This window comes from Plectropomus leopardus, chromosome 20, assembly GCF_026936395.1.
Source record: "Plectropomus leopardus strain MGB_pleo_1.0 chromosome 20, ASM2693639v1, whole genome shotgun sequence".
Classification (NCBI taxonomy): domain Eukaryota; kingdom Metazoa; phylum Chordata; class Actinopteri; order Perciformes; family Serranidae; genus Plectropomus; species Plectropomus leopardus.
The window spans coordinates 744,172-758,187 of NC_142195.1; the positions used below are offsets into that span (position 1 = coordinate 744,172).

The window sequence follows — 14,016 nt, forward strand, 5'->3', positions numbered from 1 at the left end:
TTGTGACCCAGGTGCAGTGTTGGTGTTTTAGTTCCAGAGCTTTATTCCCTCTCTCTTGCCTGTTGGCAGGTGCTGGTGGTCACCCAGGGAGTGCCTTGCTCTGCCCCTAGTTTGGCTATACAGTCAGCTTCATCATTGCCATCTTTATCAGGACCTGAAACTTGGGAATAACCCTTGACCTTATTCCAGTACACGGTCATTCCCTGGTCTGTCACTAGATGATTGCATGCCAAGAAGAGCTCAGAGTGTTTGACATCCTTGTTTCAAGCATTCGTCATGCCATTCTCCTTCCACATGGGGAAGTGTGATATGAAGCTGCGACGGGCATTGTTAGAATCAGAGCAGATCACCAGCTGCACAAAAGAAAGTATAGCAGCTTGCCGGAGTGCAATGAGTACTGCCCCAATCTCAGCATACTGGCTTGACTTTGTTCCTAGTTGGAAATGGTTCGGCAGTTCAGGGTTCTGACTGGTCCGTACTAGGCCCGCCCCAGTCTGGAGGTGACTCTCATGGTGGAATGAACAGCTGTCAACATAAACCTCTGGCAGACTGTGACAGACATTCTAATCATAATAACAATGACTGGATGGAAACAATGGTGTCGTGATGCAAAGGGGTTGAGAGCTAGGCTGGTTCTCACAGTTGCAGTGCTGGCACTCTGCCAAGCCTTGACCCAAGGCCATCTTGTGGTTCTGGGCATACTTGACTTCAATGTCATGACCCTTGCAGTGCCATCATCCAAGAGGCAATGCGACTGTTAGAGGCACGTCCCTCTGTTAGACGCTGGCTGTTCAAGAAGGCCACAAGTTGGTGACAGGTTTCGATGGTTACCTTCTGGCCACCGACATAGCTGCGGAAGTTCTCCGAGTGTGGCATTGCTCATTGCCTTGTGGAAGAAGATGTTGAACTCTGCTGGTGAGTTTGAGTAGCACAGGAAAAGGCCAGCTTGTACTGATCTGCGGAATCAACCCTCATTGTACAGAAACCATTTGCCACGTCCACAGTTGAGAACAAACGGGCCCCTTTAACCTTGGCAAGTTCCTGATCCAGATGTATCATGGCCCAACGGGAAAGTGGAACCTGTTTATTCGAGGGATGGTACGACGCCATTTACCAGTCGGTTTCAGAACTAGCCAGATCGGAGAATTGTAAGTTGAGTTGCACTCTCTGATAATTTGCTTCTCCGGCAATTTGTCCAAGATTTCTTGAATCAACTTATAGGCAGCCAAAGGAATTCTATACTGACGCACAAAGGTTGGTGGTGCCTCCGGATCAGTGGGGATGCGCATGGTGTTGAGGTCAGTGACCCCACATCGTGCCAGTCCTTTGAGAAAATGGCTTGGAACTCATGGAACAGCTTCCAAAGTGCATATCTCTGATCTTGTGTCGTAAAGGCATCAGCTCATGCAAGCTGTTGGTTAATCTCAGACACAAAACCAGGGTATGGTTCCTCTAGTGAGGGCTGAAATCCATCCGTGTTGAGGTCAGTGTCTCTTGGCTGAGTCACGAGGGCATACACGACCATGTCACCTCTGTCACTCAGGGCTGAGCCACAAATGGCTGTGTGGTCAGGAGCCTCATGGCTGATCATTTTGGTGGGGTAGGTGGAAAAGAAATCCTCCAGTTTCTCTGCTTTTGATAGAGAAGAAAGCAGCTCGCAAATGGCAGGCACTATCAACTCAAAGTCATAAAAGGAGCTGTCTATCAGCATCTCCAGTGGTTGCCATGCAGTGACTTGAATCAATGCGTGTGTCAAATTCTGAACCACCAGGTACGTTGAACAATTGTTCAACTCAAGCCTGTAAACCAGACATCATCTGTCCCTTAAGGAGCGAGAGACGAACTGGGAACCCTGCTGTTCTTGCGGGAATCATGACTTCCATTTCACTGGCAACTTGGCATGCTTGGGGGATGGTCTGGCCTGACGCCATATGCTCTGGTTAATCTGTCAGATTCTGACTGTTGCCACTTGCCAAGGACCACAAAATCTGGTTGACAGTGTCTAGCTGTGCACCAAGTCGTACAAGCAGGTCTGCCCCTAAGATGAAAGGAGGTTGAAGTTGAGGGACTATGCTCACGTAGTGCATGACCTGTTTCCTTCCGATATGCACAGAGAGTGCACATACCCCAGTTGCCTTAAGAAGGGTCTGCGGTGACCCTGCGGAAAGGAGGCGATGGCTCTGCCAAACATAGGCTAAGGAGGGGATGTCTTGGCACAGGCCTTTGAACAGGTCTTCATCAATCACAGACTTCTCAGACCAGAGGGATCAGGAATAGTTGCAGACATCAAGGGCAATCATTGGGCTTTCCTCCACTTCAGGGATCCAGGTACCATTAAGATGTACACCCTCAACAATGTGGGGGCTGTACAATGGCAAGCTCACATTTTTCAGCGAGCAAAGAAAGGAACCATGTTCTTTGAATATGTTTACCTACCAGTCTTTGGCTGCTGTGGGCATGCAGGTAACATAAAAGGATCTGAGCTCTTGCTGGGCTCTGAAAGAGGCAGAAGCATCGGCGGAAGCCCTCTGGACTCAGTGACAGTGACGCTGCTGTCAATAGCTGGCTCAGTGACTTTGGACTGAGCGGCTTTGGGGTGTCACCTGAGCCCAAATGTATCCACAATGGCAGTCAATGTGCGGAGTCAGCCTGTCCAGTAGGTCCTGTCTGATAAGCAATGGTTCTGTGTCTAGAACGCATATGTAAATGGGGTGCACCAGTGTCATTTCCTGGAAGGTTATGACAACCCAGGCATGCCTCGTGATAGGCGATCTGTCCTGTGTGTTGCTGGTGATGCTAACATTGCAGGCTTCAGTTTGAAAGGGCTTGCTGCGGGAGAGCATTGCCCTAGCAACCTCTGCAAAAAAGTTGGAACTCATCAGGCTTATCTCCCCCCTCTCTCTTTCTCTTTTTTTTTCTCTTTGCCATGATTGTATTTCATTTGTTATTTACGACGTTTATTGCACGTCTGTCCGTCCTGGAAGAGGGATCCCTCATCATCCTCTACTGCTCTTCCTGAGGTTTCTTCCTTTTTTTTCTCCCCCGTTACAGGGGTTCTTTTTTCGGGAGTTTTCCTTGGGTGATGTGAGGGTCTAAGGGCAGAGGGATGTCATACACTGTAAAGCCCTCTGAGGCAAACCATGTTTTGCGATAATGGGCTCTATAAATAAAATTGATTTGACTTGATTAGTTGCCAAACTGCCTCTGTCAGACAATTTTGGATAAGGTTCTTCATTTCCACTCTGAAGCCGTCCCCTTTAGGGTGACTTGGGGCTTTCTCATTGGGCTTTCCTTCTTGCTTGGGGTTCCGATCACCTTTCTCTTTGTGGTGGAAGGAGTTTCGTTGTTTGGGCTTTACCTGACTCCCAACTCCCTTGACTCAATTGCCCTCGCTGTTGGCGTGTTGGTTGACGTCCTTGGGGTCCTGCTTGCTTACCAGTCTTAGTACAAGGCACTTCATTGCCTTCAAGCACTAAGTCTGTTTCTTCAGCTGCTTCGAACCCCAAGACTTGAGCGTCATCCTCAGACTTCCTGGTAGGACGCATGTGGATCTCCCACACCATCTGTGTGTACGTCCGGATCTCCTGCATGGGAAAATTCCTGGTCCTACAGGGCAGGGCAACATCATACCAGACACTCTCATGGAGGTTGTGTAGGAATAGGGATTTGAAGCCATTTTCCTCCTCCAGCCCTGGAGCATTGCGGCCTTGGAAATATGTAACTCTTAAGTGACGGTAATACTCTTTTGGGGGCTCATGCTTTTTCTGAGTGATAGCGAAAGCACCAAGGGTGGCAGAGGCAGGGTCATTGTACAAAGAATACTCCTCCCTCAGAGCTTGGTAGAACGCTGAGTATCTGTTGCGGGTGCCAGGCAGGAGTGACTCCATGAAAACATGGACACTCCTGGTTCTGGTCTTCCACACCAGTTTCAGTTTCTCACGTGACAAAGCTTTAGGCAGGTCGAGGAGGCAGCGCTCCACTTCTTGGAGGTAGTCGTCAACATTAGACTCACAGTTGCTCGGATCGCAGCATTCTCTCCGACTTGTTAAGAACACCGACTTGGAAGAAATGGCGGAGTCAATATCCTGTCACTCAAACTTGAAGGACTGCATGTACAATGAATGTCCCAATGGCAAAGATAGAGACTTTCCAGTTCTAAATGCGGGGGAAATGCAAGCGTTTTTATCACACAGTGGACAACTGAGACTGTACTCAGAGAGAAAAAAAACACGGTGAAAAGGAGAAAGTGCCTGTTAAAATGACAGTGAAAAAAAGGACAGAGACAACTTTGCATGACCTGCTGGAGCACTTCCAAGGCCAACTTAAAAACTTCAGAAGGCACCTCTTTAACATAAAACAACAATTTGCTTACCACCACGAACTAAAGAGGACCATGAAAGACCATGAATGCTTAATTCATGTTGATTTTTCTGAAAAGTATGCCTGTAAGTACCACTCTCAAATTCAAACTCTTCACTTTGCGTCAAACCAGCAGCAGGCAACACTTCACACTGGTACATGTCTGCTTTGGCACAATCAGCTCTTCAAAAGAGAAAAGCCCTGCAGCAATATGGACCCATCTTGGCCCAATTCTCAATCTGGTCAAGGCTGCCTATCCTAATGTGACTGTGGTGCATTTTTTTTTTAGTGATGGGCCGTGTTCACAGTACACACAGAAGGGCAATTTCTATTTGTTTTGTACCAAGCTGCAGGAGTATGGCTTCCAATAGGGCACCTGGAACTTTGAGGCCTCCCATGGCAAGGGTGCTCCAGATGGAGTAGGAGGCCTCCTCAAAAGGGCCGCAGACAGACTTGTCAGCCACAGGGTAGACATACCAAACACTGAGCTCTTCTTCAAGAAACTGGTGGATGCACAGACCTCAGTAAAGCTGTTCTATGTAAGTGAGGATGATGTAGATGAGGCCTTAAAGTACATGCCAGCAGGTCTCCCAGTGGTGCCATCAACCATGCACATTTATCAGCTTGTCACAGTCGCCCGGGGACATATTAGTTACCGTGATGTGAGCTGCATTTGCTCAATAAGACAGACCCTGGAGTGCCAGTGTTACAAACCCAAAACCTTTACCTTTCAAGTTCAAGAAACAGCACCCACACAGGAGGATAAAGGTCAGAACAAGTCAGAAATTCCATGGCAAAACTCGGCTATCATCAGCCAGTGGTGTGCTCTGAAATATGATGATGACATTTATCCTGGAATCATACAAGAGGTGAATGAAACTCATGTTCAAGTAAAATGTATGCATTGAATTGGAATCAACTGCATTTACTGGCCAACGCGGGACAATGTCCTGTGGTACTTGTATGAAGATATACTAAGAATGACCCCACCCCCAACTCCTGTGGGCACACATCATGTGGAGATTGACAGAGAAGATCTCAGAGCTGTGAACTGTCTGAAAGCAAAATAAACAGGAAAGAGCTAAAGAGCCTGGAAAATGAAATATACTGCGGGTGATGAGTTTGAACAACAGCATGTTTTTAAAGAAATGTGAACTGAAATCAAAAGAAACATACAAGTAAGTGTACAAGTACTGGACACTGACAACGAAGGAAACATGAAATAACAAGTATTGGAAACTGACAACAAAAGGAAACATGAAATAAACAAGTTTTGGAAACTGCCAACAAAGGAAACATGAAATAAAGAAGTATTGGACACTGACAACTAAGGAAACATGAACTATACAAGTATTGGACAAGTTGTAAATGTAAAAAATTCAGTATTAATGTTCCATGATATTTTTTTCTTATATATTGTTACAATAATAATTGTACAATAACTTGGAAGTGGAGAAATAACAAAGGAAGGAATGAAAGGAAAGGAGGAGGGATGGAAGGAAGCATGGACAGATATATCTGAAAAAAAGATGAAAGGGTTTTCAATTGTTTCACTAATTGTTCAATGACTGTTGATGAAGGAAAGTAGGGAGAAAGAAAGAGAGGGGTAAAAGGAATGACAGAAGGATGGAGAGAAGAAAGAAAGGAAGAAATGACAAAGGGGAGAATGAAAAGAATAAAGGAAGAATGAAAGGAGAGGAGTGAAGCTGAAAGGAAGAACGGGAGAAATGACAAAAAGGAAAAATGAGAGGAGGAAAGACATATTGAAGGAAGAATGAACAGAAGGGATTGATGGTAGGGGATGGGGAAAATGTTAAAAAATGTTGCAATGTTAAAAAAAAACTAGTCAACTGAAAATCAATCAATCAAAATAAAGAAAGGTTTTTCTCTTCTTTTCCTTGTCCTGTCAACTGTGTTACTCCTGTCAGCTGTGTTATTTTGTTGTCAACTGTGTTACATTTTTCTGCCATAATTACTTTAAATGTTAGCTTATCTGTAATATAAATGATGAGGGACATTTCTAGAGAGTGACGACTTACATAATAATGTTGAGTAACTTTTAAATTCAGTGTAATATGGATATGGATATGGAAAGTACGGCTAATTATAGAATCACTCCTATGTTCAGTCTCAAGAAATGTGGAAAAATACTTGACTCTAGAGGGAGTAAGAAGGCGTGAACCTGAGCTCTGACCATCTCAACCAGCTGTTGCTACAATACACGGTACACAACAATCACAGGGGGCTGCTCATGTAAAGACAACAATCGTTTATAAAATGTAACACTCAGAGAGCAATCACAAACAAAGAAACAAAGAACAATCACTTCAATAAACGTGCTCTACGCTATGGATAGTCTAATTTACAAGCAAAACTAATCTAGGTGTGGACGTAAGCAAAGCCAGGTGGATACACGTGGGTGTAGGGTGTCTGCATGTGTGTATGTATGTGTGTGTGTGTGTGTGTGTGTGTGTATGATGTGTGTGTTGATTGAGAGAGGGAAGAGACAGAGGGGCAAGACGGCAGATGCGATCTCGTTGGAGGGCCATGTTACCGAAGTAACTTAAGATGGCAGGGTTGAACACATCACACCAGATGTGGATCTACCAACGCTCGTTTCACATGCTCCTTTACCTATGCACAGGATGGCGTGCAGCGGAGTGAAACACACTGTGTGCTCTAAATCTATGTCCGTAAAAGTGGTAATGTGAGCTCTCTTAAGGAGCCGCTCACAGTAGGTGTGTGATCTTAGCAGGGTGTGTGTCTGTATGTGTGTGTGCGTGTGCATGAAGGTTAGTGCACAGATGGAGATAGAGAAAGAGGGAGAATAAAACAAATCAAAAAGAAAAAGAAAAACTCTCAAAAGCTGCATGCAGTTGTGGCCACAAGGAGATACAGTAATTGTCTTCTTATCACTCAGGGGCTGGTAAAACGAATCGAGGTTGGCTTACCATCCACTGGTCTTTGCTCCACATAGGAACGCAACGTATTGTAACTTGCATGCAGTGGCAGAGGCATCTACATCTAACAACACACTTGTACAACAGTGAACAGGCTCCGAGGGAGCGCAGTAACAAACAGGGGTCAATAACACATCAAAAGGACATGGCGGTCCTTAGCATTCACAGCAAGTTGGTAAAAACAAGAACTCTTATCTATACTGTCTCTGTCCAGACAAAAGCTCTCTTACTTGGGAATCACTCTGAGTAGGAGTGTGCGTCCCGTCCACTCGAGTTCTCCGGATGGAATGAGCGTGTGAGGGATCGCTGCAGTGTCTTACAGCAGGGTGAATCAAGCTGTCCTTGTCAGGGCAGAGGAGGAGGCAGTGCAGTTGACTGGTATGAAGAAACGGGGTTTGGTGGTTCCGTGTTCTCCTGGAGAAAGGGTTTTCTCCACCTCTGCAGATGTTGAGGAACAGCTGTTTTGCACAAGCGTTCTTCTGAGAATCCCAAAAAAAATGGAAAAAAAGGTGCCTAAAAACACACGAACAATCTCCCTCTCGTCCAGTGAGTAAAAAAAGAATGCGACCTAGGTTGGATAAATTCAAATGTTTGAATAGAGCTCCTTTACAGTAACTTCTTCTTAGAAAGCCGGAGCTTCCGCCTAGAATGTCGTCACACGAGTAACAAGCAACAAGGCGGCGGTGCACAGCAGCACTTAAAGCCTCAGTGACATTACAGGAATTCCGGGGGTTTCTACCTGGGATCTGGTAGATTCCCACCAATGGGAGACAGGAGTTTGATCTTTAAACAGAAAGTCGCACCTAGGTGTGAATTACTGGACCAATGGAACTTAGGCGCGCTTCTATTGTACCTACAATAGTTGAGAGGCCTTCTCTATTGTTCAGGACATGTGGGTGAGGTCCCAACATAGTTGCACACTAAAATACACACATGATGTGTAGTATATTTACTATAAAGATATAGAAATATAGCCAAAAAACATTATTGCACAGTAAGTATTAAAATATACTGCACAGTATGAAATTGCACAGCCATGTTACACAGTATAAGCATATAGTAGTATGGATATGTACATATATTATGTGAATATTTGTGATGCTTATGGAAAAATAGAAAATGTATATTACCTGAGTTGGAAATAGTTTAAAAAAGAGCTGTCATATTGGTGCTGGAGACAGAGTCAGCAGAGTTACAGTGTGCCCTGTTGTCCTGTTAGAGTGTTGCTGCTGCTGGAATGAAGCACCTGCGGCGGCGCTCCTTATTTTGGCTGCTGAAGGAGCTCAAGAAGTTCTGCATGTGTAAATAAGCAACTATCTGCTAACAAGTTCACTAACTGAACCACCCTGACAAGTGATGATTTGACAATGTTGTGTTCTCAATGTTTCCCTAAGTGGCCCGAAAAATTAATGATTCCTTCATCTACTGTCATGTCCTGCAGGTGGAAAGGAGAGAATGTGTCCACCACAGAGGTATCAGAGGTGATAGGTCTTCTTGATTTTATCCAGGAGGCCAATGTCTACGGAGTCACCGTACCAGGTCTGTGAAGTCATTGTGTCACTGAGTCACTAAGTCACTACTGTGATTTCTGATGCTGCATGATTGAAAGAATCACAACCTGTGTATTCGCACGATGAACAAAACATCATGTCAGCACAACAAGAGCACAATCAGTGGACAAGGCTGCGTTTAAATTTATTCAACCAAAGCTGAAGTCATTAAAAGTGATGATATTAAGCCTTGAGCAGGGTCCATCTTTTATTTATTATTATTTATTTATATTTATTTATTTATCTGTTATTAAGCTGGGAAATACTGAGTTTTTTATCGCTGACATTCAGTGTGTGACTCTCCAACGTGTGTGTGTGTGTGTGTGTGTGTGTGTGTGTGTGTGTGTGTGTGTGAGAGAGGTTTTTTTTGCAGGATATGAGGGGCGGGCAGGGATGGCTGCTGTTGTCTTAAAACAGGACCACAGATTAAATGGAGCAAAACTCTACAACCATTTACTAAAAACACTTCCTGCATATGCCTGGCCCTGGTTCCTCCGAATACAGGTACACCACACAGCCATTCATCACCTTTCATGTGTTGTTTTTAAAGTTTAACATGATTTCCACACAGAACACAAAACAACTGAAAAGGGCTAGAAGCACACATAGTCTTTTCCCCACCCTCCACACCTCCCCTCTGAACACCTCTACCCTGAAACCTCCACTCTGCATTCTGCATGGCTGGCACAGTGATGTGTGGGATCAGTCTGGCTGCAGGAGACTGCAGTGCAGGGCTGACCTGTGACAACAGTGCGCATCAGGATACAAGCATGAGAGGAAAGCTTAGAGAGATTGAGCTCTACATGTGTCTGTTGCATTCCAGAATCAGTGAAGAGCAGATGCGTCAGAACGGTCAGTGCAGGTAGCATCTTTCATTTCTTTGTGGTATTTGTTAGCTTTTCATCTTTTAGGGGATCTGGCAGTGGCTGACTCAGCATCAGTGGTTGTGAAACATACACTAAGTTTTTCAGAAAACCCTGGAGAGAGAGCTGATGCATGTTGGGTACACACTATGCATGCACAGTGATATTTTGTGGGTGCCCGTTTGGGGTTGCCACCACACACTAAGAAGATTTGTTTTTATTAATTTTTGTACTGGCATGTACAAACATGACTATTTACCCTCTTTCAGAACTTCTAATCCTTACCATTATTAAGAAAAGAACAGAGAAATAAAACCCTTTTGGTGACCAGAGGAAGCATTGACGTGGGGGTTAAAGGCCGTAACCGGCAGTGGATGAAGTACCCGAAAGCCATACTTGAGTAAAAGCACAGACTTCTCACCGGAAAATGACTTTGGTAGAAGTTAAAGTCACATATTAGAGTATGACTTGACTAAAAGTCTTCGAGTATTTGATAATTACTGTGCTGAAGTATCAAAAGTAATTTTATGATATTAAAAGTACCCAAGTATTGAAAGTAAAAGTACAAGTAAATGATGTTCATAAAAAAAAATTAAAAAAAAAATTTTAAGTTTATTCCTTCACAACAAACGCCGGTCTAAACAGGATCCCAGTTTACACTTAAAGAAAAATTAGGTCTTTTCTTAACTTCAGTCGCCTGTCCATCTGTTCCTTTCTTCCTTCCTTCCCTATTTTGTAGTAAACTAAACTGCCTGGGGGGAAATGTAGTAGAGTAAAAGTGAAAGTTCACAAAAATATAAAACTCAAGTAAAGTACAGATGCTCCCACTGTAACAAAGTGTTGTTACTGTTGATCCCTTGTGTGTGTTTTCAGAGCTGTCTGGATGTGACAGAGACCTTCAAGCAGCAGAAGATGAAGCTTGTCCAGGAGAGTTTTAATCCGGACATCACCCAGGATCTGCTCTATTTCTTAGATGTGTCTCAGAAGGACTATATTCTCCTGACTGCATCTCTGTATCATGACATTATGTCTGGAAAGATCATGTTATAAACATGTTAGGGCAGGAACACAAGGAAACATAATCTTTGCTGTTGTCACATTTCCATGTATGTGCATTTCAAACCCTGCTTAGTGATCAGTGCCAGTGTGAGGTGAGCCTTACGCTTCACAGAGTCTGTCTGTCAACAAGATGTGAGCTGTTCAGCCAACAACTGATTCTACTTTCTCACATTGTTTCCAACAGTTTTGTCATTTTTAAAGGGGAATAACTGTCCCGAAATTAACAAGAAAAGAAGTCAAAATTTGAAGAAAAAAAAGTAGAGCAGAATTTTCTTTCTCCTGTTTAACATTCAGCGAATGCTCAGTGTATGTGCTCTGCAGCAGGCTGACGATTCAACCATGACACATTGAAGCATCAGCTGCTCACACATGCTGAAAACAACAAACTCCATTTAGTGTATTATTTTATTAATAATGAAAGAGAATTTTAACATGCAACAATCTGACCAAACTTGCAAAACAAAACTCTGAGTTACTCACTCAGTGTAAATTTTCAGTAGTGGCCAGAGCCCATATTTACCTCAGCTTCAAAGAAAAGCAGGCCCTGTAGCACCAGATAATGTAATAAAGCCTGAAAATTTGCACTTAACCTGACTGAAAATGTAATAAAACCAAATAATGTCATCACTTGACAAATAATAATAATTAAATGTCCTGACAGATATTGTAAAAATCTTTTTGCAGATAATATTACATTTTAGTTGGGTCCCTTTTTCAAAACTGTTCAAGTATTCATTTTGAGGGATGATATAATCAGGTAATATTAAATTTTAGTCACTAAAGTGAAACAAAAGCCTCAACAATTGGCCAATACAACTCATATATTAATGTTGTGTTATCCGCGCAAAAGATGTACAGACGACTAAAATAAACACTCAGTGGAGCACAGGTCACTCTGGTAACTCACAGCACTCAAGCAGCAAGAGGACTCTTTTAAAGGGACAGAGACATTTCCTCGGGATATGGCTAAAAAGACAACAGAGAGGGTCTTTGATTTAATTTGACTTGAACATGTAAAAAAAGAAAATAGAGAGTAGTAATATTTACAAACAATTAAAAACATAAAACAAAAGAAATGGCCACACACAAGATGACTTGGTTTACATATTTGAAAAGGACTGAAAGTACAAACTTCTTAAATCCCACCCCGTCTCGTTACTGAATTTTGATTAACCAGCTTCTAAAGGTCTGTTATTTACACTTTATCATATATATATGTGTGTGCATGTGCGTGTGTGTGTGTGTATATAAGCAGGAACCAGGGAGCTGCTTTTCTTAGAGCATTTCAGAATAATTCAAGTGTCACAGTCAACAGCTAGGATTGATTATATTGTGTGTGTGTGTGTGTGTGTGTGTGTGTGTGTGTGTGTGTTTGTGATGATGATTATATAGGAAACAAGTCTTATTTTCTAATTTGCCCTGTGTTATGAGTCTATTTGATCATCATTTATTAGAAAGTGTCCCTGTATTTCAGTCTGCTCGATTTACTTTGTTGTTGATGCAAAGTCAACACTTCCTCCATGATACTATATAAATTATTAAAATATTGTATAAACTTGATCTGAGAGCGTATGGTACACACATACTCAGTCTGGAGACAGTTTGGGATTCAGTATCTTGCCCAGGGATCAGACCACCAATCTTCAGATTAGTGGACACCCTGTTCCCCCTCCTGGGCTACAGCATGGCGTGGCTCAGCTGTTGCGCTGATGGAACTAGTGCCGGGGAACTGAGCATTTTACTGAATTGATCATGTGACCTTTTACAGTAGCAGTAAATCCACTCACCCTCAGTGTAACTTATTATTATTATTATATTAGACTATTATAGTGCTACATTTTAAAACACTTCATCTAGTGAGAGTTCAGTCTGCAGTTTGTTTTTTTAATGTAACATTACTGAAACTAGATTCTGACTGGAGTTCAGTTTCTGTGAATTGACAAGCTTTAGATTGGATTGGATTTATTTCTGTGTGAATAAAAATGCACCAATTTGCAGAATTGTTGAGTTGTGAATTGAACAGTTTCATCCTAAATGATCAAAGAACTTCTGTGAGCTTTACCTTAATGGTGGCGCTGTAATAGCCATCAGCTGTGCCACTGTGAAATCTAAACTCAGCAGAGCACTGGTGGCACATGCATATACAAAGAGACTGGGGACAACTGTAAAACATGTTGGTTTTGATATCATCACTCAAAAAGCTTGTGAATTATTTGGATACAGTTTTCATGTAGGAAACTTGGTGTACACTCCCGTTCAAAAGTTTGGGGTCACCCGGACAATTTTGTGTTTTCCATGAAAAGTCACTTTTATTTACCACCATGAGTTGTAAAATGAATAGAAAATATAGTCAAGACATTGACAAGGTTAGAAATAATGATTTGTATTTGAAATAATAATTTTTTCCTTCAAACTTTGCTTTCGTCAAATAATCCTCCATTTGCAGCAATTACAGCATTGCAGACCTTTGGCATTCTAGCTGTTAATTTGTTGAGGTAATCTGGAGAAATTTCACCCCACGCTTCTAGAAGCCCCTCCCACAAGTTGGATTGGCTGGATGGGCACTTCTTGCGTACCATACAGTCAAGCTGCTCCCACAACAGCTCAGTGGGGTTTAGATCAGGTGACTGCGCTGGCCTCTCCATTACAGATAGAATAGCAGCTGCCTGTTTCTTCTCTAAATAGTTCTTGCACAATTTGGAGGTGTGCTTTGGGTCATTGTCCTGTTGTAGGATGAAATTGGCTCCAATCAAGCACTGTCCATAGGGTATGGCATGGCGTTGCAAAATGGAGTGATAGCCTTCCTTATTCAAAATCCCTTTTACCCTGAACAAATCTCCCACCTTACCAGCACCAAAGTAACCCCAGACCATCACGTTACCCCCACCATGCTTGACAGATGGCGGCAGGCACTCTTCCAGCATCTTTTCAGTTGTTCTGCGTCTCACAAATGTTCTTCTGTGTGATCCAAACACCTCAAACTTCGATTCGTCCGTCCATAACATTTTTTTCCAATCTTCCTTTGTCCAATGTCTGTGTTCTTTTGCCCATATTAATCTTTTTCTTTTATTGGCCAGTCTCAGATATGGCTTTTTCTTTGCCATTCTGCCCTAAAGGCCAGCATCCCGGAGTCGCCTCTTCACTGTAGATGTTGACACTGGCGTTTTGCGGGTACTATTTAATGAAGCTGCCAGTTGAGGACCTGTGAGGCGTCTATTTCTCAAA

General features: G+C 43.0%; 1 protein-coding gene across 3 annotated transcripts in view; it reads left to right on the forward strand.

Annotated features, from left to right (window-relative positions):
• Nucleotides 1-12,791, forward strand: part of LOC121959637 (long-chain fatty acid transport protein 6) — a 69,741-nt gene extending 56,950 nt beyond the window's left edge. The window contains exons 8-11 of one of the 3 annotated variants that reach the window (XM_088070919.1): nucleotides 8,761-8,858; nucleotides 9,243-9,373; nucleotides 9,693-9,731; nucleotides 10,606-10,716. In XM_088070919.1, the coding sequence (XP_087927045.1) occupies nucleotides 8,761-8,858; nucleotides 9,243-9,373; nucleotides 9,693-9,701 (238 nt within the window). In that variant the 3' untranslated portion in view covers nucleotides 9,702-9,731; nucleotides 10,606-10,716. Of the gene's footprint in view, nucleotides 1-8,760; nucleotides 8,859-9,229; nucleotides 9,374-9,692; nucleotides 9,732-10,605 lie in introns of all 3 variants that reach the window. The other 2 variants (XR_015775123.1, XM_042509054.2) reach the window with 2 other exon arrangements.
• The last annotated feature ends 1,225 nt before the right edge of the window (nucleotides 12,792-14,016 follow it).